A 24,402-nucleotide genomic window follows, 5' to 3' on the forward strand; every position below is an offset into this window, starting at 1 on the left:
ACCTCTTCATCCTACCCCCTCCTTTTTCGAACATTCTGTTAAAAATCGCGCAACATTTCAGCGTCCTGCTACTCATGCCAGGAATATAGTATATGCATATGATTAGTATGTGTGGATCGAAAACACTCTGAAGTTTCTAAAACTGGTTAAATCACGGCTGTGACTATAACAGAGCGTGTGTTTCATCGAAAAGCGCAAGAAAAACTTGTCACTGAAAGCTGAAAAAAGTATCAATGCGCCCCTTTCATGGATTGTTTAAAGGAAACCAAATTTAATATGGACACGGATGCAATTCCTACAGCTTCCACACGATGTCGCCAAAAACAAAAATCCTTTGAGACATTACCAATAGATCCGTCATTCCATCCAGCCTACCTCAATCGATTTTGGAAGATTGAAAAATGGACATTGTTTTCTTGAGTAGCTGCTATTGAATACAGATCGCCCAGTGATCAATTTGATCGCTTATTAACGTTTACAAATACCTAAAGTTGGGTTACAAAAGTAGGTTGAAGTGAATATAGGCAACTTATATCATTTTTAAAAATGACGTTGCGTGTTGGAAGAGAGCTTTTTTCGTGAAGCAGACAGGCTATACAAATGGATATTTTGGGCATTCATGGACGGATTTAATTGGGAAAAAGACCAATTTGTGATGTTTATGGGACATATAGGTGTGCCAACAAAGAATATCATCAAAGGTAATGAATGTTTTATATTTTATTTCTGCGTTTTTGTGTAGCGCCGGCTACGCTAATTCTTTTGTTTACGTCGCCTTCAGGCATTTTGGGGTGTTGCATGCTATCAGATAATAACTTCTCATGCTTTCGCCGAAAAGCATTTTAAAGATCTGACTTGTTGGCTAGATTCACAACGAGTGTAGCTTTAATTCAATACCCTGCATGTGTATTTTAATGAACGTTTGTGTTTTAACGAGTACATTTAGCATTTAGCGTAGCGCATTTGCATTTCCAGGTGCCTACTTGAGACGTCTGCGTCTCAAGTAGGATCAAGAAGTTAAATAACCGTTTGGCGAAGGCACCGCATCGACTATATGCAACGCAGGACAGCTAGATAAACTAGTAATATCATCAACCATGTGTAGTTAACTAGTGATTATGTTAAGATTGATTGTTTTTTATAAGATACGTTTAATGCTAGCTAGCACCTTACCTTGGCTCCTTGCTGCACTCGAAAAACAGGTAGTCAGCCTGCCACGCAGTTTCCTCGTGGAGTGCAATGTAATCGGCCATGTCCAAAAATGCCGATTACTGATTATGAAAACAACTAGAAAACGGCCCTAATTAATCGTCCATTCCGATTAATCGGTCGACCTCATATATATATATATATATATATATATATATATATATATATATATATATATATATATATATATATATTGGCAAGTCGGTTAGGACATCTACTTTGTGCATGACACAAGTCATTTTTCCAACAATTGTTTAGACATATTATTTAACTTACAGTGAATTATATCACAATTCCAATGGGTCAGAAGTTTACACACACTAAGTTGGATGGGCCTTTTAAACCGCTTGGAAAATTCCAGAAAATAATGTAATGGCTTCTGATAGGCTAATTGACATCATTTGAGTCAATTGGAGGTGTACCTGTGGATATATTTCAAGGCCTACTTTCAAACTCGGTGCCTATTTGCTTGACATCATGAGAAAAATCAAAAGAAATCAGCCAAGACCTCAAACAAAATTGTAGACCTCCACAAGTCTGGTTAATCCTTGGGAGTAATTTCCAAACGCCTGAAGGTACCACATTCATCTGTACAAACAATAGTACGCAAGTATAAACACCATGGGACCACGCAGGTGTCACACCGCTCAGCAAGGAGACGCGTTCTGTCTCCTAGTGATGAACGTACTTTGGTGCGTAAAGTGCAAATCAATCCCAGAACAACAGCAAAAGACCTTGTGAAGATGCTGGAAGAAACAGGTACAAACGTATCTGTATCCACAGTTAAATGAGTCCTATATCGACATAACCTGAAAGGCCGCTCAGCAAGGAAGAAGCCACTGATCCAAAACCTTCATTAAAAAAAGCCAGACTACGGTTTGCAACTGCACATGGGGACAAAGATAATACTTTTTGGAGAAAAGTCCTCTGGTCTGATGAAACAAAAATAGAACTGTGTGGCCATAATTACCATTATTATGTTTGGAGGAAAAAGGGGGAGGCTTGCAAGCTGAAGAACACCATCCCAACCGTGAAGCACGGGGGTGGCAGCATCATGTTGTGGGGGTGCTTTGCTGCAGGAGGGACTGGTGCACTTCACAAAATAGATGGCATCATGAGGTAGAAAGATTATGTGGATATATTAAATCAACATCTCAAGACATCAGTCAGGAAGTTAAAGCTTGGTCGCAAATTGGTCTTCCAAATGGACAGTGACCCCAAGCATACTTCCAAAGTTGTGGCAAAATGGCTTAAGGACAACAAAGGCATGGTATTGGAGTGACCATCACAAAGCCCTGACCTTAATCCTATAGAAAATGTGTGGGCAGAACTGAAAAAGCGTGTGCGAGCAAGGAGGCCTACAAACCTGACTCTGTCTGGAGGAATGGGCCAAAATTCACCCAACTTATTGTGTGAAGCTTGTGGAAGGCTTCCCGAAATGTTTGACACAATTTAAAGGCAATGCTACCAAATACTAATTGAGTGCATGTAAACTTCTGACCCACTGGGAATGTTTTGAAAGAAAAAAGCTGAAATAAATCATTCTCTTCTATTATTCTGACATTTCACGTTCTTAAAATAGTGGTGATCCAAAACTGACCTAAGACAGATAATTTTTACTAGGACTAAATATCAGGAATTGTGAAAAACTCAGTTTAAATGTGTTTGACTAAGGTGTATGTAAACTTCCCGACTTCAACTGTGTGTGTGAGGGAGAGAATATAAACGCAACATGTAAAGTGTAGGTCCTATGTTTCATGAGCTGAAATCTTTTTTTCTGTCAAATTTTGTGCACAAATTTATTTACATCCCGTTTAGTGAGCATTTCTCCTTTGCCAATATAATCCATCCACCTGGCAGGTGTGGCATATCAATAAGCTGATTAAATAGCATTTAAAGTTAAATTCGTAAAATTTATTGAAGGATTTAATAATTTGCAATTGTCTACTTAAGGTAAAAGGTTTACGTCTGTCTCCATATGATATGTTAAATATATCCAATGCAAAAAACATCTGCATTTTAAGTGGTATTAATATTAATTTGCATATTTCCATTAATTCCCATGGAAAGTTTCCACCTCTGAATATTCCTCAAAATGTACAACCCTAGGTCCGACTCAGTTGGGTTTAGATTGGGTTATTTGTAGTCAAATAGCTGTTATACAGCCTGGAGGTTTGTTGGGTCATTGTCCTGTTAAAAAACAAATGATAGTCCCACTAAGTGCAAACCAGATGGGATGGTGTATCGCTGCAGAATGCTGTGGTAGCCATACTGGTTAAGTGTGCCTTGAATTCTAAATACATCAGTGTCACTAGCAAAGCACCATCCCACCTCGTCCATGCTTCACAGTGGGAACCACACATGCAGAGATCATCCGTTCACCTGGTCTGCGTCTCATAAAGACATGGCGGGTTGGAACCAAAATGTACAAATTTGGACTCATCAGACCAAAGGACAGATTTCGACCAGTCTAATGTCCATTGCTCGTGTTTCTTGGCCCAAGCAAGTCTCTTCATATTGGTGTTCTATAGCAGTGGTTTATTTGCAGCAATTCACACAGTCTCCTCTGAACAGTTGATGTTGAGATGTGTCTGTTACTTGAACTCTGAAGCATTTATTTGGGCTGCGTTCTGATGCTGGTAACTCTAATGAAATTATCCTCTGCAGCAGAGGTAGCTCTGGGTCTTCCTTTCCTGTGATGGACCTCATGAGAGCCACATTTCATCATAGCGCTTGCTGGATTTTGGGATTGAAATGCTTTACAGGTGACTACTTCATGAAGCTGGTTGAGAGAATGCCAAGAGTGTGCAACATCAAAGCAAAGGGTGGCTAATTTGAATAATCTAAAATATATTTGATTTAACACTTTTTTTGGTTACTACATGATTCCATGTGTTATTTCATAGTTTTGATGTCTTCACTACTGTGCTACAATGTAGAAAATAGTCAAAATAAAGAAACGCTTGAATGGGTAGGTGTCCAAACTTTTGACTGGTTGTGTGTGTGGAGAGAGGTGCGTGAGCGCTCTTGGTGGTTCCAAATTTATTCCATTTAAGAATGATGGTGGCCACTCCTATCTACCCACACACTGTGCATTTGGAAACAATTCAGACCCATTGTATTTTTACAAATTTTATAGATTGAATAGATTCAAGGCGTAATGTACAGACAATGGTATGGAAGGATGTGAATACATTGGAGGTAAACCTAGGCATTGAGTGGTGATGAGAGAGAGATTGTCTCTAGAAACATTTAAACCAGCTGATGTCACTGCGTGTGTGGGAGGTGGAACTCAAGGGTTGGCTAAGGCATATTGAGCAGGGCTAGAGGCTCTACAGTGAATTAAGACAATCACTAACCAGAACAGCAATGGACAAGGCATATTGACATTAGGGAGAGGCATGCATAGCCTCGTGATCATGGGGCATCAAGGCCTGATTGGTGAAGTGCTGCAGAGATGGTTGCCCTTCTGAAAGGTTCTCCCATCTCCACAGAGGAACTCCGACGCTCTGTCAGTGACCATCGGGATCTTGGTCTCCTCCCTAACCAAGGTTCTTCTCCCCCGGTTGCTCAGTTTGGCCAGACGAGCCAGCTCTAGGAAGATCTTGGTGGTTCCAAATTTCTTTCATTTCAGAATAATGGAGGCCACTGTTCTTGGGGACCATCAATTCTGCAGACATTTTTGGTACCCTTCCCCAGATCTGTGCCTCGACTCAATCTTGTCTTGGAGCTTTACGGACAATTCCTTCGACCTCATGGCTTGGCTTTTGCTCTAAAATGCACTGTCAACTGTGGGACGTTATATAGACAGGTGTGTAGTTGTCCAAATCATGTCCAATCAATTGATTTTACCACAGGTGGACTTGAATCAAGTTGTCGAAACATCTCAAGGAAGATCAATGGGAACAACATGATGCACCTGAGCTCAATTTTGAGTCTAATAGCAATGGGTCTTAATTCTTATGTAAAGAAGATGTACATTTATTTTTAATACATTTGCAAAAATGTCTAAACCTGTGTTTGTCACTATAGGGTATTTTGTTTAGATTATTACGTTACAGGCTTAAAATGTCCTCTGTGGAAAAGGGGATGGGTCTAAATACTTTCTGAATGCACTGTATGTGCTGCAATTTAGCAATTATTACTTTGTTGTGGAAAATTTGATCCAAAAGATTAGGCAAAGACTAAAGTTTTAATATTTAATCAAGCAGCTGCAAGGGAGCTCTGTCTCTGGGTGAAGCTAGGGAAGAAACTAAGTGGTTACATGTCCCTTTTTTATATAGTGGGAGGTGATAATACAATATGATTGTATTTTTTATACAAGCAACAGTTCCAGAACGCAATGGCCTTGCAGACAAAACAGGAGTCTATTAAATGCATTTCATCACAGTTCAACACAGTTGAGAGCATAAACCTTGAAGTTAAAACAGCTTACCCCAAATTCTCCCACCACAACTTGTTTATCAGTAATGGTTATGATAAAGTAGGCTTTGTGCGCCGTTGGCATACAGATAAATGCACACATTTCTTAGAATGCTGGCCTTGTTATTTTTCTTATTCAAACAGTCAAAACATGTCAAATGCCCATCCTTAATTTTTAAAAATGCATATTCCAACTCCCACTGAGAAACCCGCAGGGAGTGGGGTCACGGCCAGGTTCGCCATTGTACAGTGCCCTTCGAGCAATTAGCGAGAAGTGCTATTTTTATTTGGTTTTCGTGTAATGAAAAAAATTACTTAATTTTTATTTAATTTTTATGGATAAGTGGTGCATGCATATGTATTCACCCCCTTTGCTATGAAGCCCCTAAATAAGATCTGGTGCAACCAATTATGTTCATAATTAGTTAGATTGCACACAGGTGGACTTTAGGTGTCACATGATCTCTCTGTGTGTGTGTGTGTGTGTGTGTGTGTGTGTATATATATATACATATATACATACACACACACACACACACACACACCTACCTGTTCTGAAAGGCCCCAGAGTCTGCAACACCACTAAGCAGGGGGCACCACCAAGCAAGCGGCACTATGAAGACCAAGGAGCTCTCCAAACAGGTCAGGGACAAAGTTGTGGGGAAGTACAAATCAGTGTTGGGTTATAAAAAATATCAGACACTTTGAACATCCCACGGAGCGTCATTCATTATTTAAAAAAAATGGAAAGAATAGGGCACCACAACAAACCTGCCAAGAGGGCCGCCCACCAAAACTCACAGACCAGGCAAGGAGGGCATTAATCAGAAGGGCAACAAAGAGACCAAGGAGCTGCAAAGCTCCACATTGGAGATTGGAGTATCTGTCCATAGGACCACTTTAAGCCGTACACTCCACAGAGCTGGGCTTTACGGAAGAGTGGTCAGAAAAAAATAAGAAAACAACATGGTTGGTGTTCGCCAAAAGGCATGCGGGAGACTCCCCAAACCTAAGGAAGAATTACTACTCTGGATGGCTCTGACTTAGAATATGTGGACAAATACAAATACCTAGGTGTCTGGTTAGACTGTAAACTCTCCTTCCAGAGTAACATTAAGCATCTCCAATCCAAAATTAAATCTAGAATTGACTTCCTATTTCGCAACAAAGCATCCTTCACTCATGCTGCCAAACATACCCTCGTAAAACTGACCATCCTACCGATCCTTGACTTCGGCGATGTCATTTACAAAATAGCCTCCAACACTCAGACTGCATTCAATTTGCTGAGTAATCAGTGCCATCCGTTTTGTCATCAAAGCCCCATTTACTACCCACCACTGCGACCTGTACGCTCTCGTTGGCTGGCCCTCGCTTCATATCCATCGCCAAACCCACTGGCTCCAGGTCATCTAGAAGTTGTTGCTAGGTAAAGCCCCGCCTTATCTCAGCTCACTGGTCACCATAGCAGCAACCACCCACAGCATGCGCTCCAGCAGGTATATTTCACTGCTCACCCCCAAAGCCAACTCCTACTTTGGTCGCCTTTCCTTTCAGTTCTCTGCTGCCAATGACTGGAACAAACTGCAAAAATCACTGAAGCTGGAGACTTATATCTCCCTCACTAGTTTTAAGCACCAGCTGTCAGAGCAGCTCACAGATCACTGCACCTGTACATAGCCAATCTATAAATAGCCCATCCATCTTCCTCATCACCATATTGGTTACTTATTTTGCTCCTTTCCACCCCAGTGTTTAATTTGCCATACTGTAATAATTTCGCCACTATAGCCTATTTATTACCTCACCCCCCTTATCCTGCCTCATTTGCACACACTGTATATAGACTTTCTCTATTGTATTATTGACTGTTTGTTTATTCCATATGTAACTGTGTTTGTGTCACACTGCTTTGCTTTATCTTGGCCAGGTCGCAGTTGTAAATGAGAACTTGTTCTCAACTGGCCTACCTGGTTAAATAAAGGTGAAATAAATTGCTGTACACAAGCGGAACCCTGTGAATATCAATAGTCATGAATATGTCATTCTGAACCGTTGTTGTTCTTCCTAATTGAGCCAATTTAAACTAATGTTAGTCATCAGTCTGTGTTGGTAATCCGGATTTAAAAAAAATGTATTGTGTAGTGGAGCTGCATACGTTTTGCTCTCCACTTTCTGTACGATCAAGTTTTTAAGTCAGTGGAATTAGAGTATGATAGCTAAAGAGATGGAGAAAACACCTGTCTCCAGATTACATCTTCAAACTAAGTGCAACCGTGGTATGGCATTCCTGACAGGGAGACGGGTCCATCATGCATGACGACGTATACAGGTAATATTGTCTAGCGTTAGCTAGCTACATTTTCAGATATTACACGCTCCAACTTGAAGGAGCTGGATCAGTTTTGTCTTGAAGAATGGGCAAAATCCCAGAGGCTAGATGTGACAAGTTTATAGAGACATACCCCAAGAGACTTGCAGCTGTAATTGCTGCAAAAGGTGGATCTACAAAGTATTGACTTTGAGGGGGTGAATAGTTTTGCACCCTCAAGTTCTTTTGTTTGTTTTTTTGTCTTAATTCTTGTTTGTTTCACAATAAAACATATTTTGCATCTTCAAAGTGGTAGGCAAATGATACAAACCCCCAAAATATCTATTTTAATTCCAGGTTGTAAGGCAACAAAATTAGAAAAATGCAAAGGGGGTTGATTACTTTCGCAAGCCACTGTATATACATAGATCTCGTTTTTTTCCTTTACCTTGTCAGCTCCGGTATTTCGAAACAGCAAACTTTCGGTTACTGGCCCAACACTCTAAACTCCAGGCTACCTGCTGCTTGTAATGTGAAAAGCTCAACAGGTCAAATGGCTCATAATTTATGATTGACTGTGAGCTTTTTCACCGTTATAACACATGCCGGAAATATCGTCACAACGTGAAAATTAGCACGTGCCAATGTTATTGGTCTGTTTCGCTAGCATTCCCGGAAGTCTCGTGATGTTGCACCTCTGGGTTTAGAAACTCTGTGGCAGAAGCGTGAGAATTCTCAAGCTGAGCTTTTTCAGTCTTTGACATCACAATCACAGCCAGTCATAAGCGTAAAAATGCTCACAATTATAATCGATTGTGAGCTTTTTACATGACACCGCCCCTATTTGTAGTAGTAGCAGCAGCAGTAGTACTGGCAGCAGTTTGTAAGTAAGATTTACTGAGAACTGATCTAGCTATGCTTATGCATCAATACTTATACAAGCCTATGACATACACTGAGTGTAACACAAAGTAAGCATACTATATACAGGACTATATACTATATAATGATTACATGTGCAGAGATACTGGAGTGATGGTGGTAGATATGTGTAGGGGTAAGGGGACTAGGCAACAGGATAGTATCAAAAATGGTCCACCACCCAAAGGACATCCAGCCAACTCCAGCCAAGCATTGGAGTCAACATGGGCCAGTATTCCTGTGGAACGCTGTTTTGTACACTGTGTGAATAACTGATGTAGGCTATATATGTCTGACATCTTCAAGTGGACATAAGAATGCAGACAGATTGTAATTCACCATCTGAGGCTTCAGAACACCGTCCGCAGAGGAATGTGTAACGTTGGTTATTTGTTCTGAGGAAATACTATACCTAGAAATCTTCACTCCTAGAATGGCTCCTTTGTGTAACCTACATTCGTGAGTCATCAGTGAAGGCCTATCTCTTCTCTACCATAGCCAACAGCAGAGGAAAATAGGTAGGCAAAGATATGAGGAAAACATGTCTTAGGTCAGCGTTTCCCAAACTCTGTCCTCAGGGCCCCAAGGGGTGCACGTTTTTAGTTTTTTGCCCTAACATTACACAGCTGATTTAAACCATCAAGCTTGAATCTGGTCTGTAGTGCTTAGGGAAAAAAAACAAATGTGGTCCTGAGGACAGAGTTTGGGAAACACTTTCTTGGGTAGTTTGAGGTTAAACTCTAAACAGTTCTGGTTTGCATCTACGGGAACTATCAGGTTTAGGCTTTCAGATGAATCTTTTGTCAAGTTACGGTAACAACTGTTTCTTGATTTTCTCCCCTGGGCTTCAGATGCATTTTAAACATTTTTAGGATGTTTGTGGTTATCTGCCTGAGTGATCAGGCCCCAACATCTGGTGGGACGACAATGTGTTTGGGGGAGTGTAGCAACTACCAGGCCGGCAGGCAAGCATCTCAGTGGCTTATAGAATGACTAACCTAACTGACTCATGTCTGTCTGTCATTTCCTAGACCTGAGGTCATGGTCTGGATGATTCTACTGAGATGGGCCTTTCCTCTAGGTGGTTCTGGTCCAGATGTGTCCTGTGAAGGTGAAGAAAGAGGTGGAAGAAGCAGGACGCGTAGCATTCTGACTAGTCTGGATGTATGGACTGTAGACAGACACCATTGCTTCACGTCAGATGGTGTGACTCTGTCCACACTCGGTTGATCTTACGTTGTATAGGAGGAGTGTTACGAAGGAGTGACGCAACCTGTTGGACTCCAAACAGAAGACAATGCTGTAACCAGACAGCTTGGTAGACACACACTCTGTGGTATCTGGCCGGCTCTGCTGTTGTCTAGACTCTGCTGTTGTCTAGGCTCTGATGGCAGATATTCCCTCTGGACTGCTGGAGGCTTGTGTAGTGGTTGGAGCAGCCAACGATAAACTCAGGGAAGTCCATCAGGTAGGTACTGCTGACTCAATCAATGGACTGATACATGGTGGGGGCATACACTGTTGTTTTTGCAACACATTGGTTATTGTGGGCTTAGGCTACCACCACATCATATCAATAAGAACACTGTGGAATAGTGGTTAAGAGCATTGGGCCAGTAACCGCAAGGTTGCTGGTTTGAATCCCTGAGCCGACTAGGTGAAAAATCTGCCGGTGTCCTTGAGTAAGTCCCTTAACCCGAATTCCTCCTGTAAGTGGCTCTGGATAAGAGCGTCTGCTAAATGACTAAAGTAAATGTAAGAAACATACTTATACACATCATATGTAGGTCTATATATGTTATGTACAGCATGTTACATATTGAAAATGTTTCCACTTCCTGCCAGTCCCATCAACAGGGCAAAATCAAAGAGCTTCCCCTGTTGGGGGCAGAGGTACTACAGGTTCACGCCCCACCTTTTGTGACCAAGGAGAGTGTGAGTAGCGAGACCCATGGTCACGCCCCAGCCTTCAGCAGGGTCCAGAGGAGGCGCTCCTTCATCAAGAAGAAGAAGGAGAGGGCTGGAATAGCTAACGGAGAGACAGCCAAGGGTAGCGATGGAGGAGGCGGCACCACCACAGAGGACATCAGTGTCCCCAAGGACCTGGACCTCATCGCCCTGCCTCAACTCTGCTTCCCAGGTGACACAGCGTGATGTCGAAGTCGCCGTTTTGATTCAAACTAGAATCATGATAGTGAAATAGCTAGACAAGGATGGATGAAAACTAGCTGTCTAGCTAAATCCCATATACCTTTAGTATTGAGATGTTGATTACTGTACGATATCCCTGTCTAGTAAATTAAATCCATCAAATTAGGACAATACACACACTATGAGTTGATTATCTATGTTCTGATTATCACACACAACTGTATATGAAGCAGTGATGTGATTCCTCGTGTCATGCTTATATGAGACCTTGTCGGTATTCTTCCATTGACCAGGTGGTCTTCAGATAGCCAGCGAGCAGAGAGAAGACTCGTACCATTACCTGGTGTTTACTGATGTCTTTGGGAACAGGACACATGCTGTAGTGGTGCAGTACTACAGGCCTATACAGGTGAGACGGCTCACCAGCTGAGCTTTATTCATGCAAACTGGAATGCTTTGGATTCTTGGAAAGAAAATTGTTTAAACAAAGGGGCTTACTGTTACATTCCCTGGGTATGTAGCCTATATTATCTAGGGTTAGATAATCAAAAGATGGATTGATTACAAACATGGACATCTGAAGCCTTTTATGGACAGCTTTCCTGTTCACTTCTGAGTTAGAAGTCTACTTAAAATGCAGGTCGACATTTATTGGGATGCAGAGGCAGAGCTGAGAGATTTCCACTTTGCTAGCTGCAAAGTAAAAATTGGCAATATATCATAAACATTCATAACAACAGAAATGTGTTTAAGGTTAGGGCTCAGCATAAGGTTAGTAGTGTGGTTAGGGTTAACCTGTCTAGGACTGGTTCCGCTGGCGGAACCCCTCGCCAACAGCCAATGAAATTGCAGGGTGCCAAATACAAATCAACAGAAATCTCATAAATCAAATTTCTCAAACATACAAGTATTAGGCACCATTTTAAAGATACAAATCTCGTTAATCCAGCCACAGTGTCTGATTTCAAAAATGCTTTATAGCGAAAGCTCCACAAACGATTATGTTAGGTCACCACCAAGTCACAGAAAAACCCAGCCATTTTTCCAGCCAAAGTGAGGAGTCACAAAAAGCACAAATGGAGATTAAATTAATCACTAACCTTTTGATGATCTTCACCAGATGACACTCATAGGACTTCATGTTACATACATGTATGTTTTGTTCGATAAAGTGCATATTTATATCCAAAAATCTCATTTTACATTGGCGTGTTGTGTTTAGTAGTTCCAAAACATGCAGTGATTTTGCAGAGAACCACATCAATTCACAGAAATACTCATTATAATGTTGATGAAAATTCAAGTGTTATGCATGGATATTTAGATACACTTCTCCTTAATGCAACCGCTGTGTCAGATTTAAAAAAAACTTTACGAAAAAGCATACCATGCAATAATCTGAGTACGGAGCTCAGAGCCCAAACCAGCCAAAAGAAAAATCCGCCATGTTGCGCAGTCAACAAAAGTCAGAAATAGCATTATAAATATTCACTTACCTTCTATGATCTTCATCAGAATGCACTCCCAGGAATCCCAGTTCCACAATAAATGTTTGATTTGTTCGATAAAGTTAATAATTTATGAACAAATAGCTTCTTTTGTTAGGGCGTTTGGTAAACAAATCCAAACGCACGTTCAGGTCCAGCCGAACGTCGGACGAAAAGTTCAAAAAGTTATATTACTGGTTGTAGAAACTGATCAAACTTTGTATAGAATCAATCTTTGGGATGTTTTTATCATAAATGCTCAATGTGACAACCGGAGAATTCCATTGTCTGTAGAAAAGCAATGAAACGAGAACTACCTCATGTGAATGCGCGTGACTGAGATCGAGGCTGCTGCCAGACCTCTGACTCATTCCCCTCTCATTCGGCCCCCCTTCACAGTAGAAGCCTGAAACAACATTCTAAAGAGTGTTGACATCTAGTGGAAGCCTTAGGAAGTGCAAAATGACCCATTTCCCACTGTGTATTCGATAGGGGCTGAGTTCAAAAATTACAAACCTCATATTTCCTACTTCCTGTTTGGATTTTTTTTCTCAGGTTTTTGCCTGCCATATGAGTTCTGTTATACTCACAGACATCATTCAAACAGTTTTAGAAACTTGAGTGTTTTCTATCCAATGCTAATATATGCATATTATTATTAGTATCTGGGACTGAGTATGAGGCAGTTTACTCTGGGCACGCTATTCATCCAAAAGTGAAAATGCTGCCCCCTATCCCAAAGAAGTTTTAAATTCAATTTAATGACTTTGTGGCTGTGCCAGCTAGTGACTACCCTGCAGAGCTGACTCCAGTACATGAGTCATCCCAATAAATGCCATCCTGCACTAAAAATGCAGGTATGTGTATTACCTGTCTGTCTATTGTTTAGAACACATGTTAAACTCATTCCACGGAGGGCCGAGTGTCTGCGGGTTTTCACTCTTCCCTTGTACCTGATTGATGAAAAAGGTCACTAATTAGTAAGGAACTCTTCTCACCTGGTTGTCTTGGTCTTAATTGAAATGAAAAACCAAAGACCTGCAGACACTAGGCCTTCCATGGAATGAGTGACACCCCTGGTTTAGAAGGACACATGACATAGTAGACCTACAGTAATTTCACCATTCCAGAGATCCTCATCTGGTCATTGGTCACTGATTGGTTGTTTGCTTCCCATTTTTTTCAGGATGTTGGGCACCAAAATGGCCACCTGTCGTCCTCCAAGTCGTCCCGTCTCTACACGGCATACGGCATCTGTGTCATCTCTAAATATCCTTACTACAACGCTCTCCGGGACTGCCTGTCATGGTGAGAACAATTCACTGTTCTCCTACTCCTCTAGGTCTATGTGTTCGTTCAAGTAAATACCGGAAGAGAATACCAAACAGTACATATCAAACTAAATCCAGCCAGACTTGGGCCATCATTATGTATCAATGATCAGTTTACTCATCTTAGGCACCTATTGACCTTTTTATGTTAATGTTTTTACTGAACGGCGTCCCTCCCAGTCTCTTGACCCAGCTCAAGCCCAGCTGGATGGGGGACTTTGAGGAGAGGGTGAAGGAGTTTTCAGCCAAGCTGGCGCTGGTGCCCATTCCCCCACCTGGGCAACTTCATGTGGTGAGCCAACTGTTTTTCTCTCCATCTCGCTTTGATATACGTGCATTATTAAACTGTACTATATGCCATTTAGCGCCATGCTCTACCAACTGAGCCATACAGGACCACATCATGTTTCTCTCTTCTATTGTCATGTGTTATGTTGGTAATGTTCCAGCAGGATAATATCTGTTGTTGGTGGTCTATGTTGTTCCTCTGTCCTGTCCCAGGTCTTTAACCTCAGGCCTCTCCAGATTGGGCTTCCCTCCCGGGAGGATAAGGACCGTCCGGCTGTTGACCTGGACCTCCATCTGCCTTTCCTGTGCTTTAGACCCCGACAGCTCCTCCAAGTGAGGACAGACAGTACATAGCTGTCCCACACAGCCTGATTGTACTTCTACTAAACTGCCTAACCCACTACACAATCTGTTCTTTCAATGCAGTTAAAGAAAGTCTACTGTGGAAGACTGGAAATGGGATTATGTGCAAATATACAGTATGTTTCTGTCAACCTGTTTTGATTGGTAAAAGACGTGTATATCTCTATATCAATGTGGCCGTGTGTGTGTGCCTGCGGGCATGTGCTGGTGCCTCTGCTCTTCAGATCATTACCAGCCTGTTGATAGAGCAGAGGGTAGTACTGTTGTCCTGTGACTGGGCCCGGCTCACCCTGCTGGCAGAGAGCCTGATGCTCTTCATCCACCCCCTGGTGTGGCAGCACCCTTTCGTGCCCATCCTCTCACGCCAGATGCTGGACTTCCTCATGGCGCCCACCGCCTACCTCATGGGCTGTCATCTACACCACTATGAAGAGGTGGCTGCGGTAAGGATGGATTTTCACTACATGGCCATGCTAGAATGGTGTAATCCGATAGTGATAGTTATAGAGATGGTTACTGTGAGTTATCACTATAATGATGGTTAAAGTGGTGGTGGTTAACTTCTTATGGGCAGGTGGGACAGTAGCGTCCCACCTGGCCAACATCCGGTGGAATTGCAGAACGCGAAATTCAAACTACAGTATTATAAATATTTAACTTTCATAAAATTACATCAAAATAAAGCTTTCATAAAATCACAAGTTTAATACATCAAAATAAAGCTTCACTTCTTGTTCGTCCAGCCGCTGTGTCAGATTTCAGAAATGCTTTAAGGCAAAAGCGATTATATGCGGACAGCGCCACGCATACAAACGCATGAAAACCATATTTCAACCAAGCAGATGCAACACGAAAAAAAGAAATAGCAATATAAAAAATGCCGTACCTTTGATCTTCTTATTCTGTTGGCACTCCAAAGGGTCCCAGTTACATCACAAATGGTCCTTTTGTTCGATAATGTCCTTCTTTATATCCATAATAACTCAGTTTAGCTGGCGTGCTTCAGTCAATAATCCACCCAGTTTCCCTCCATCAAAATGCATACAAAATGAATCCCAAATGTTACTAATAAACTTTTCCAAACAAGTCAAACAATGTTTATAATCAAACCTTAGGTACCCTAATACGTAAATAAACTATAAAATTTAAGACGGAGAATCGTTATTGTCTTTACCTGAGAAAAATACCAAAGAACGCGCTCTCTTCCACGCGCTTGGAAACACTACAGCCAAAATGGGAGTCACCTAGACAACTATAGTTTCTGGCTCATTTTTCCAAAATTCAGCCTGAAACTCTTTCTAAAGACTGTTGACATCTAGTGGAAGCCCTAGGAACTGCAATCTGGGAGGACTTATAATAAAAGTGATAACCATTGAAAATAGTGGTAGGCTGAATTAATTTTTTTTTTTTTTTGGGGGGGGGGGGGGGGGGGTTGTCCTTGGGGTTTCGCCTGCCATATCAGTTCTGTTATACTCACAGACATAATTTTTTAACAGTTTTAGAAAACACTCTTAAGTTTCTATCTAAATCTACCAATTATATGCATATCCTAGCTTCTGGGCCTGAATAGCAGGTAGTTTACTTTGGGCACGCTTTTCATCCGGATGTCAAAATACTGCCCCCTACCCCAGAGGTTAAAGTGGTGGTGGTTAAGGTGGTGGTGGTTAAAGTGGTGGTGGTGGTGACCTCTGCCTGGGGCGGCAGGTAGCCTAGTGATTAGAGAAGTGGGTCTTGAGCAAGGCACTTAACCACCTAGAACTGCTCCAGGGGCACTGCACTGTGGCTGACTCATTTTCCCAGCCCCTCATAGGTGTGTGTCTCTGGGGGTTGGGTTGAGCATAAAGACACATTTCTGTTCTCTGTAAGTTGATGGACAATAAAGTACATTTTCTTTTACCTTCCCTTACCTCATGGTCTGCCACCTGCACCACTACAAGGAGGTAGCCGCGGTAAGGAGCACTCGTACCATAGTGGAGAATGTTTACACTTCTCATCTGAATTTTTCTGGCATCAGTGATTTATTTCTTATTTAATACCCATATTTATCATGCTTTATTAAGATGTATCATTTATTTTCAGTTTCCACTTGCTTACACGGTATAGAGGATCATGTGGTTCAATGTCCTAACTAACATAAAGTACAGGCGTTAAGAGTCAAGTTAATTTTAGCTTATCCACTTGATTTGTCCCTAATCCTTTGTTCTCCTCCGTCACACAGTATTCTCTAAGAGGGGCAGTGTTGTGTATTACTGTGTTGTGTTGATTTCTGTGTTTTCCCTACATGACAGGAAACGGATGATCTGATCCTGGTTAATATTGATGATGGGACCGTGTCGTCTTCCTGGTCTGATGGGATTGACCTGCCCGATGTCCCGCTGGCGGCCGCAGAGTGTTTTATAACACGGTAGGATAGGAGACCATCTGGGGAGTGTTCATTAGGGCTCGCCGTTGCAAAACTTTTCTTATTGTCCCTCTCCGTTTCAGTCTGTTTTCTTTCGTTTGGTGTCTAATGAATTTTACCTAGAGGACAAGACTCACAGTTAGTCTGCTGTCCTAAGATAAACTTGGCAAAAAAAGAAACGTCCTCTCACTGTCAACTGCATTTATTTTCAGCAAATTTAACATGTGTAAATATTTATATGAGCATAAGATTCAACAAATTCCACAGACATGTGACTAACAGAAATGGAATAATGTGTCCCTGAACAAAGGGGGACACATTAAGTAACAGTCCGTATCTGGTGTGGCCACCAGCTGCATTAAGTACTGCAGTGCATCTCCTCATGGACTGCACCAGATTTGCCAGTTCTTGTTGTGAGATGTTACCTCACTCTTCCACCAAGGCACCTGCAAGTTCCCAGAAATTTCTCGGGAATGGCCCTAGCCCTCACCCTCCGATCCAACAGGTCCCAGACGTGCTCAATGGGATTGAGATCCGGGCTCTTCGCTGGCCATGGCAGAACACTGACATTCCTGTCTTGCAGGAAATCACCCACCGAACAAGCAGTATGGCTGGTGGAATTGTCATGCTGGAGGGTCATGTTAGGATGAGCCTGCAGGAAGGGTACCACCTGAGGGAGGAGGATGTCTTCCCTGTAACGCACAGCGTTGAGATTGTCGGCAATGACAACAAGCTCAATCCGATGATGCTGTGACCATGATGGATCCTGCACCTCCAAATTGATCCCGCTCCAGAGTACAGGCCACGGTGTAACGCTCATTCCTTCGACGATAAACGTGAATCCGACCATCACCCCTGGTGAGACGAAACCACGACTCCTCAGAGAAGACCACTTTTTGCCTGTCTGGCCCATCGACGGTGGGTTTGTGCCCATTGGCGACGGTGTTGCCGGTGATGTCTGGTGAGGACCTGCCTTACAACAGGCCTACAAGCCCTCAGTCCAGTCTCTATGTCGATTGCGGACTGTCTGAGCGCTGATTGAGGGATTGTGCGATCCTAGTGTAATTCGGGCAGTTGTTGTTGCTATCCTGTACCTGTCCCACAGATGTGATGTTCGGCTTTACCGATCCTGTGCAGGTGTTGTTACACGTGGTCTGCCACTGCGAGGCGATCAGCTGTCCGTCCTGTCTCCCTGTAGCGCTGTCTTAGTCGTCTCAGAGTATGGACATTGCAATTTATTGCCCTCGCCACATCTGCAGTCCTCATGCCTCCCTGCAGCATGCCTAAGGCACTTTCACGCAGATGAGCAGGGACCCTGGGCATCTTTCTTTTGGTGTTTTTCAGAGTCAGTAGAAAGACCTCTTTAGTGTCCTAAGTTTTCATAACTGAGACCTTAATTGCCTACCGTCTGTAAGCTGGTAGTGTCTTAACAACCGTTCCACAGTTGCATGTTAATGAATTGTTTATGGTTTATTGAACAAGCATCAGAAACAGTGTTTAAACCCTTTACAATAAAGATGTGTGTAGTTATTTGAATTTTCATGAATTATCTTTAAAAGACAGGGTCCTGGAAAAGGGACGTTTCTTTTTTTGCTGAGTTTATTACAATGTGTATTGTAATGAATAGGGGAAGGGATGTTATGCAGATAAGTGTGCCACATGTTTTCAGAATATTTCACCAAGTCGAGTATTGGAATAGAACATGTTTTGTTACCCCTCCCCATTAAGTGTGTCTGGGTGGGTGGGTGTGGGTGCAGGGTGGAGGGTCTCCAGGTGCACTATGACCTGGAGGTGTGTCACCTGGGGGACAGTACAGAGGTGAATGCGAGGAGGGCCCAGAGGAAGCAGTGGCAGAGCAAACTCAACACACACATCCAGAACATCACTCTGGAACTCATCGTCAACATCTTCAGGTCAGCATCATTTATAAAATTGTATTTGACCTTTATTTTACCGGGCAGGTCAATTTAGAACAAATTCTTATTTACAATGACTGCCTAGCAAGAGACAAAAGGCATCAAATATATACTGTTATTCACCGTCGTTCACTATGACTTATAATAATCATGTACAGTATATTTTATTATGACATAGTTGTTACAATATTATAACCTAATTGACATGCTTTAATTATGTAACTTTGATAATTGAGACTCACATTGAGCATATCTAGTCATACATTTTGGGTTGGACCGAAGATGCCTATTTCTCTCACAAGCAAAGCCTTTTGATTATCAAATTGTTTAGAATATAGTGACATTCTAACACTCTTAGTTATCCTATTAAATCTTGCTTTATTACAACCAATACAATATCAATTCCCTGTGCAAAATCACAGCAATATCCTGTAAAATATCAGAACAGGAAAGCTAATCTAGTGATTATTACCCCCCCCATACTCCACACCCCAACCACCACGACAGAGAAGTCCACGATCACCTCAACTATGAGCACAGAGTCTTCAACAGTGAAGAGTTCCTTAGGTCTAGAGAGCCAGCAGACCAGCCATTTTACAAGAAGGTATGATACAAATCCTGGTCTGTCTGTCCAGTGAGATGTCAATCTCTGTTGACTTCTAACCTACAATATTTGGGGCAATATTTTCTGTTCAGAATGTGATCCAATTGAAAGTGAATGCAGTATATTTTGTCGTCTTTGCAGGTGTTGGACACACACATCTTCCACTCATTCCTACGGGATCGTCTGACCAGGAAGATGGACGCATTCACACGTATGGAGCTGAGTACTCGGACAGAAGCTTACAGGTGAGAGGGAAGATGAGAGTTTAGCATAAATATTTACCTTTAAACTAGTAAGAGTTTATTTTAACCTTGCAAATGGAATTGAATTCAATGGGATTTCAATTTGGTTAAAAAAATAACAAATATTCTAGCACTAACAAACTTGATTCAACTCCTCATCACCCTTTAGAGGTGTGTTAGTGCTACGGCAAAAACAAAAACCCCATTGGGTCCCCAGGACCAGGATTGGGAAACACTGCAGTACTGTATCTTCAAACGCACATCCCGAGTCCTTCCCTTCCTGGTATAAGCACAGCCTTTCCCCTGATGTCTGTCCTCGCTCCGGGGTGACATTTCCCCTAGGTGCAGATCTAGGATCAGCTTCCCCTCCCCCAACCCTAACCTTTATCATTAGTTGGGAAATGCTAAACTGACCCAAGATGAGCATCTAGAGGCAACTTCACCCTCCAACTCTGGCCTCTTCCCCAGGCTGAGGTCCATGACAGAGTCTCCGCGGCGGCCCACCATGCAGGAGTTGGCCCGTAAATACACCAGCCCAGAGAGCCGGCTCAGCAAGAGGCTGGGGGCCAGCCTGCCCAACCTGGGGGAGAGTGGGGGGTCTCTGGTGGGGCCCCTCAGGCAGACCTCCTTCAAGAACATACAGGTGGACAGCGGTAGGTTCAGGTGGACAGCGGTAGGTTCAGGTGGACAGCGGTAGGTTCAGGTGGACAGCTACGCGTGTGAACAACAAGCCATAGAGAGAGAGAGGACTCATCTTTGTATCTGTGCCATTATAGCGTCTGTGATGGCATTGGCTATTTAACGTTGTCAATTTTATTAATTGGCTGATTTCTCCCAACTTCTAGGAATCCCCACCCAGTGTACTACTTGGTGGAATGGTGGAGGCCCTTAATGGCAATGACCATGCTAAAGCAGTTATATCCATTATGAGTCCTCTATCTATCTCTATGACAACAGGCACAACCTCTATGTTGTTTTCCAAAGTTGGCGAAATGTCGTGCGTCATTAGTGTATTTATTATATTAGTGTATTTGTAACATATTAGTGTATTTGTAACAACCTAACCAATGCGAAACTTCTATTCGATCAGATAAGGCTCATGTAGCAAATGAGCAATTACATTTATTTTTTGTTGACCAAATTCTACAATCATTGACCTCCATACCAGAATTCTGGAGTAAAGCCTCCCGTTTTGCCTCTTCCTCTATGCTACTACCATTTACCGGCGAAGAATTTAACTCAGGGGGGTCACCGCAATCGTTCTTCAACGAGGTCCTGAGGGCCGCACTGAAAATGTATTATAAAAATAGTTTGCAATGCTCCCTGACTGTCTAGTGATTCATTAGCAAGCTGGAGTGTCAAGAAACCATTATCATTCTACACAGTTTGGATATGGTAAAATGGTTTACTCAAAACACTTGAGGGCTGGATTCAACACCCCTGATATAACTTAGAAATGCCTCATGAGCTTGGTTTAACTGGTGTACCCCATCAGAACCCAAAATATCAGCTTGTTTTACTCCAATGTTTGTAAATAAGATACATGTAAACAAGCACTCTATAGCCTCAACATGGTTAACTTTAATTTGGATACCGTGGATTTTAAATTTTTTTTATTTGGATGGTCGGTCCTTGCATTCATAGCTCTATCTATGAATTTGAGAGTGATCAAACATTTCTCCAGCCCCATCCCTCAGCTTTTTACCGAAACTGTGGTCTGGACAATCCTTTGTTATTGTTCCAATTGCTGATTGGGCCTTTTAAGGGTTCCTCTGTATGAATGGATTTAATCTAAGAAACACTGACCTCAGTTCTTGAAACCTTTGTGATGGAACCCCATAGGTATGAAGTCTCCCCAGAGGCCTGTGAGATTCTTCAAGCTTCCTGAGTTCCCCCCTCCGCTGGCCTACCACTACGTCCAGAATTACTACCAGGAGATGATCACCCTCCTGGGCAAGGCCATCAGCGGGGCGGCCTCCGGGGACTCCTCTCTCCTGGCTCGCTATCACTACCTCAGGGGCTTCGTCAACACCGTGGCCGGTAAACGCCTGGATGCTCTAGAAGACTTCCAGAACCTCTACAAGACAGACACAGACATCTTCCCTGGCGAGCTGGTCAACGCGTTGGTGGACTCCCTACAGGAGGGCGAACAGGCACTGGCTGACCGCCGACCCGAAATCAAACACCTGATTAGTCGAGTAAAGAGGGACCATGAGAGGGAGCGGGCGCGCCATGTCGATGAAGGTGTCAAGCGGTTCCAACTCCCGAAAAAGCACATGCAGTTGGAGGACTTTGTGAGGCACGTGCAGGAGTCTGGGATTGTCAAAGACCAGGGGACCATTCACCGGCTGTTTGAGGCTCTCACTGTGGGTAAGGAAGTCATACAGACTAGAGGTCTACTGATTATGATTTTTCAACGCCGATACCGATTATTGGAGGACCAAAAAAGCCGATACCGATTAATCGGCCGATTTTATTATTTTTGTTGTTGTTATAATGACAATTACAACAATACTGAATGAACACTTATTTTAACTTAATATAATACATCAATAAAATCAATTTAGCCTCAAGTAGATAATGAAACATGTTCAATTTGGTTTAAATAATGCAAAAACAAAGTGTTGGAGAAGAAAGTAAAAGTCCAATATGTGCTATGTAAGAAAGCTGACGTTTCAGTTCCTTGCTCAGAACATGAGAACATATGAAAGTTGGTGGTTACTTTTAACATGAGTCTTCAATATTCCCAGGTAAGAAGTTTTAGGTTGTAGTTATTATAGGAATTATAGGACTATTTCCCTCTATACCATTTGTATTTCATTAACCTTTGACTATTGGATGTTCTTATAGGCACTTTAGTTTTGCCAGTGTAACAGTATAGCTTCCGTCCCTCTCCTCGCTCCTCCCTGGGCTCGAACCAGCAACACAACGACAACAGCCACCATTGAAGCAGCGTTACCCATGCAGAGCAAGGGGAACAACTACTAGAAGGCTCAGAGCGAGTGACGTTTGAAACGCTATTAGCGCGCGCTAACTAGCTAACCATTTCACTTCGGTTACACCTGCCTCATCTCGGGAGTTGATAGGCTTGAAGTATTAAACAGTGCAATGCTTGACGCACAACGAAGAGCTGCTGGCAAAACGCACAAAGTGCTGTTTGAATGAATGTTTACGCGCCTGCTTCTGCCTACCAACGCTCAGTCAGATACTTGTATGCTCAGTCAGATTCTATGCAACGCAGGACACGCTAGATAATATCTAGTAATATCATCAACCATGTGTAGTTAACTAGTGATTATGATTGATCGTTTTTTATAAGATAGGTTTAATGCTAGCTAGAAATTTACCTTGGCTTACTGCATTCGCGTAACAGGCAGTCTCCTTGTGGAGTGCAACGAGAGAGAGGCAGGTTGTTATTGTGTTGGACTAGTTAACTGTAAGGTTGCAAGATTGGATCCCCTGAGCTAACAAGGTGAAAATCTGTCATTCTGCCCCTGAACGAGGCAGTTAACCCACGTTCCTAGACCGTCATTGAAAATAAGAATGTGTTCTTAACTGTCTTGCCTAGTTATATAAAAGTATAAAAACAACAAAAAAATAAAATAAAATCGGCAAACCGGCACCCAAAAATACAGATTTCCGATTGTTATAAAAACTTGGAATTGGCCCTAATTAATCGTCCATTCGCATTAATCGGTCGACCTCTAATACAGACACCAAGCTTAGAAAGAGGGAAATAATGAGTGAGAGTAAAGGAGAGAGGGTTGTCTCTTTTGGTGGAGGTTTTCTTCTATGTAGCCCCTTGTTGTATGGGACTCATGAACATAATCCAATTGATAATACTTGGCCTATAATCCGTAAACACTCCAGTTCCTGTGATTGATGTGTTAATACCTTACTACATGTAGTGTGAATGGCCACGCTAATTCATCTGACTATTGAATCTGCTTAATTTCTTATCCTTTACCTGATCAGAATGTTGTAAGAGCAGCTTGGGTTGGCATGGTGGTGGTGGTGGTGGCTCTGCGGTGAAGGCTTCTTCCCAGTCTATCTTTTACCTTGATTCCAATCTGGAGGGTAAGCATAGCATTATACCCTGACTGCCTGCAGATTGTGCTGTGCCCAACTCCTATCTTGGTGTGTGTGTGTGTTGCTTTGGCCTGTGTGTGTTCTGCTTAATCAACTATCCCCTCCCTCGGGTCTTAAATCTGAGAAGTGTTTGCTTTTAACATTAGTGTTGCTTCAAACACCTCACGTAGCATTCATGGCTGACGTCTAGGTAATATTTTCTTTCTTTGTTTTGAAGGACGAATACTATTTGTCCTATGTGTTCAATTGACTGTTACAGGACTCTTATCTTACAATGGTCTATTGGACTGTGAGTAGCCTCATGGAAGTGTGTTAAAGTGCCTCACGTTTCACTTTACATAGGAGTCATACTGTGCACGTCCAGTAGGGCCAGGGACAATATCAGTATCGAAACAAAACATGAAGCGGATTTAACATCTTTAGAAAAACAGCTCTAATGTTGGAAACAAACATCATTATGTTGTCATTTCCAAGCTATAGAACACAATATTTTACATACAGCAGGTTTTTAAAGAGTTTAGTCTGCTTCGTGTTTTCAATTTTGCCATAGAAAAAATATTGTTAAACTGTTATGGTCCCGGCCCTAACTTCCAGTGAGCCTTGTGTGAATCTTTTTCTCCAGTAAACCCACACACCATGAACTTGCTCCACCAGCCAATCAAAAAAA

At 42.4% G+C, this 24,402-nt stretch overlaps 1 protein-coding gene across 4 annotated transcripts in view; it reads left to right on the forward strand.

Annotated features, from left to right (window-relative positions):
- LOC139392033 (DENN domain-containing protein 3-like) overlaps positions 1–24,402 on the forward strand; it is a 49,752-nt gene that overhangs the window by 10,040 nt on the left and 15,310 nt on the right. For 3 of the 4 annotated variants that reach the window (XR_011629633.1, XM_071139682.1, XM_071139681.1), the window contains exons 2-15: positions 9,895–10,331; positions 10,709–11,003; positions 11,308–11,423; positions 13,688–13,809; positions 14,013–14,124; positions 14,334–14,453; positions 14,708–14,926; positions 16,772–16,887; positions 18,642–18,797; positions 19,308–19,404; positions 19,546–19,649; positions 20,115–20,299; positions 21,489–22,016; positions 23,622–23,723. Coding sequence is in view for 3 of the 4 variants with exons in the window: in XM_071139682.1 (XP_070995783.1) it covers positions 10,251–10,331; positions 10,709–11,003; positions 11,308–11,423; positions 13,688–13,809; positions 14,013–14,124; positions 14,334–14,453; positions 14,708–14,926; positions 16,772–16,887; positions 18,642–18,797; positions 19,308–19,404; positions 19,546–19,649; positions 20,115–20,299; positions 21,489–22,016; positions 23,622–23,723 (2,353 nt within the window). In the remaining variant the exon portion in view is untranslated. The remainder of the gene's footprint in view (positions 1–9,894; positions 10,332–10,708; positions 11,004–11,307; positions 11,424–13,687; positions 13,810–14,012; positions 14,125–14,333; positions 14,454–14,707; positions 14,927–16,771; positions 16,888–18,641; positions 18,798–19,307; positions 19,405–19,545; positions 19,650–20,114; positions 20,300–21,488; positions 22,017–23,621; positions 23,724–24,402) is intronic. The other variant, XM_071139683.1, reaches the window with a different exon arrangement.

The sequence above is a fragment of the Oncorhynchus clarkii genome, chromosome 32, assembly GCF_045791955.1.
Source record: "Oncorhynchus clarkii lewisi isolate Uvic-CL-2024 chromosome 32, UVic_Ocla_1.0, whole genome shotgun sequence".
Classification (NCBI taxonomy): Eukaryota; Metazoa; Chordata; class Actinopteri; order Salmoniformes; family Salmonidae; genus Oncorhynchus; species Oncorhynchus clarkii.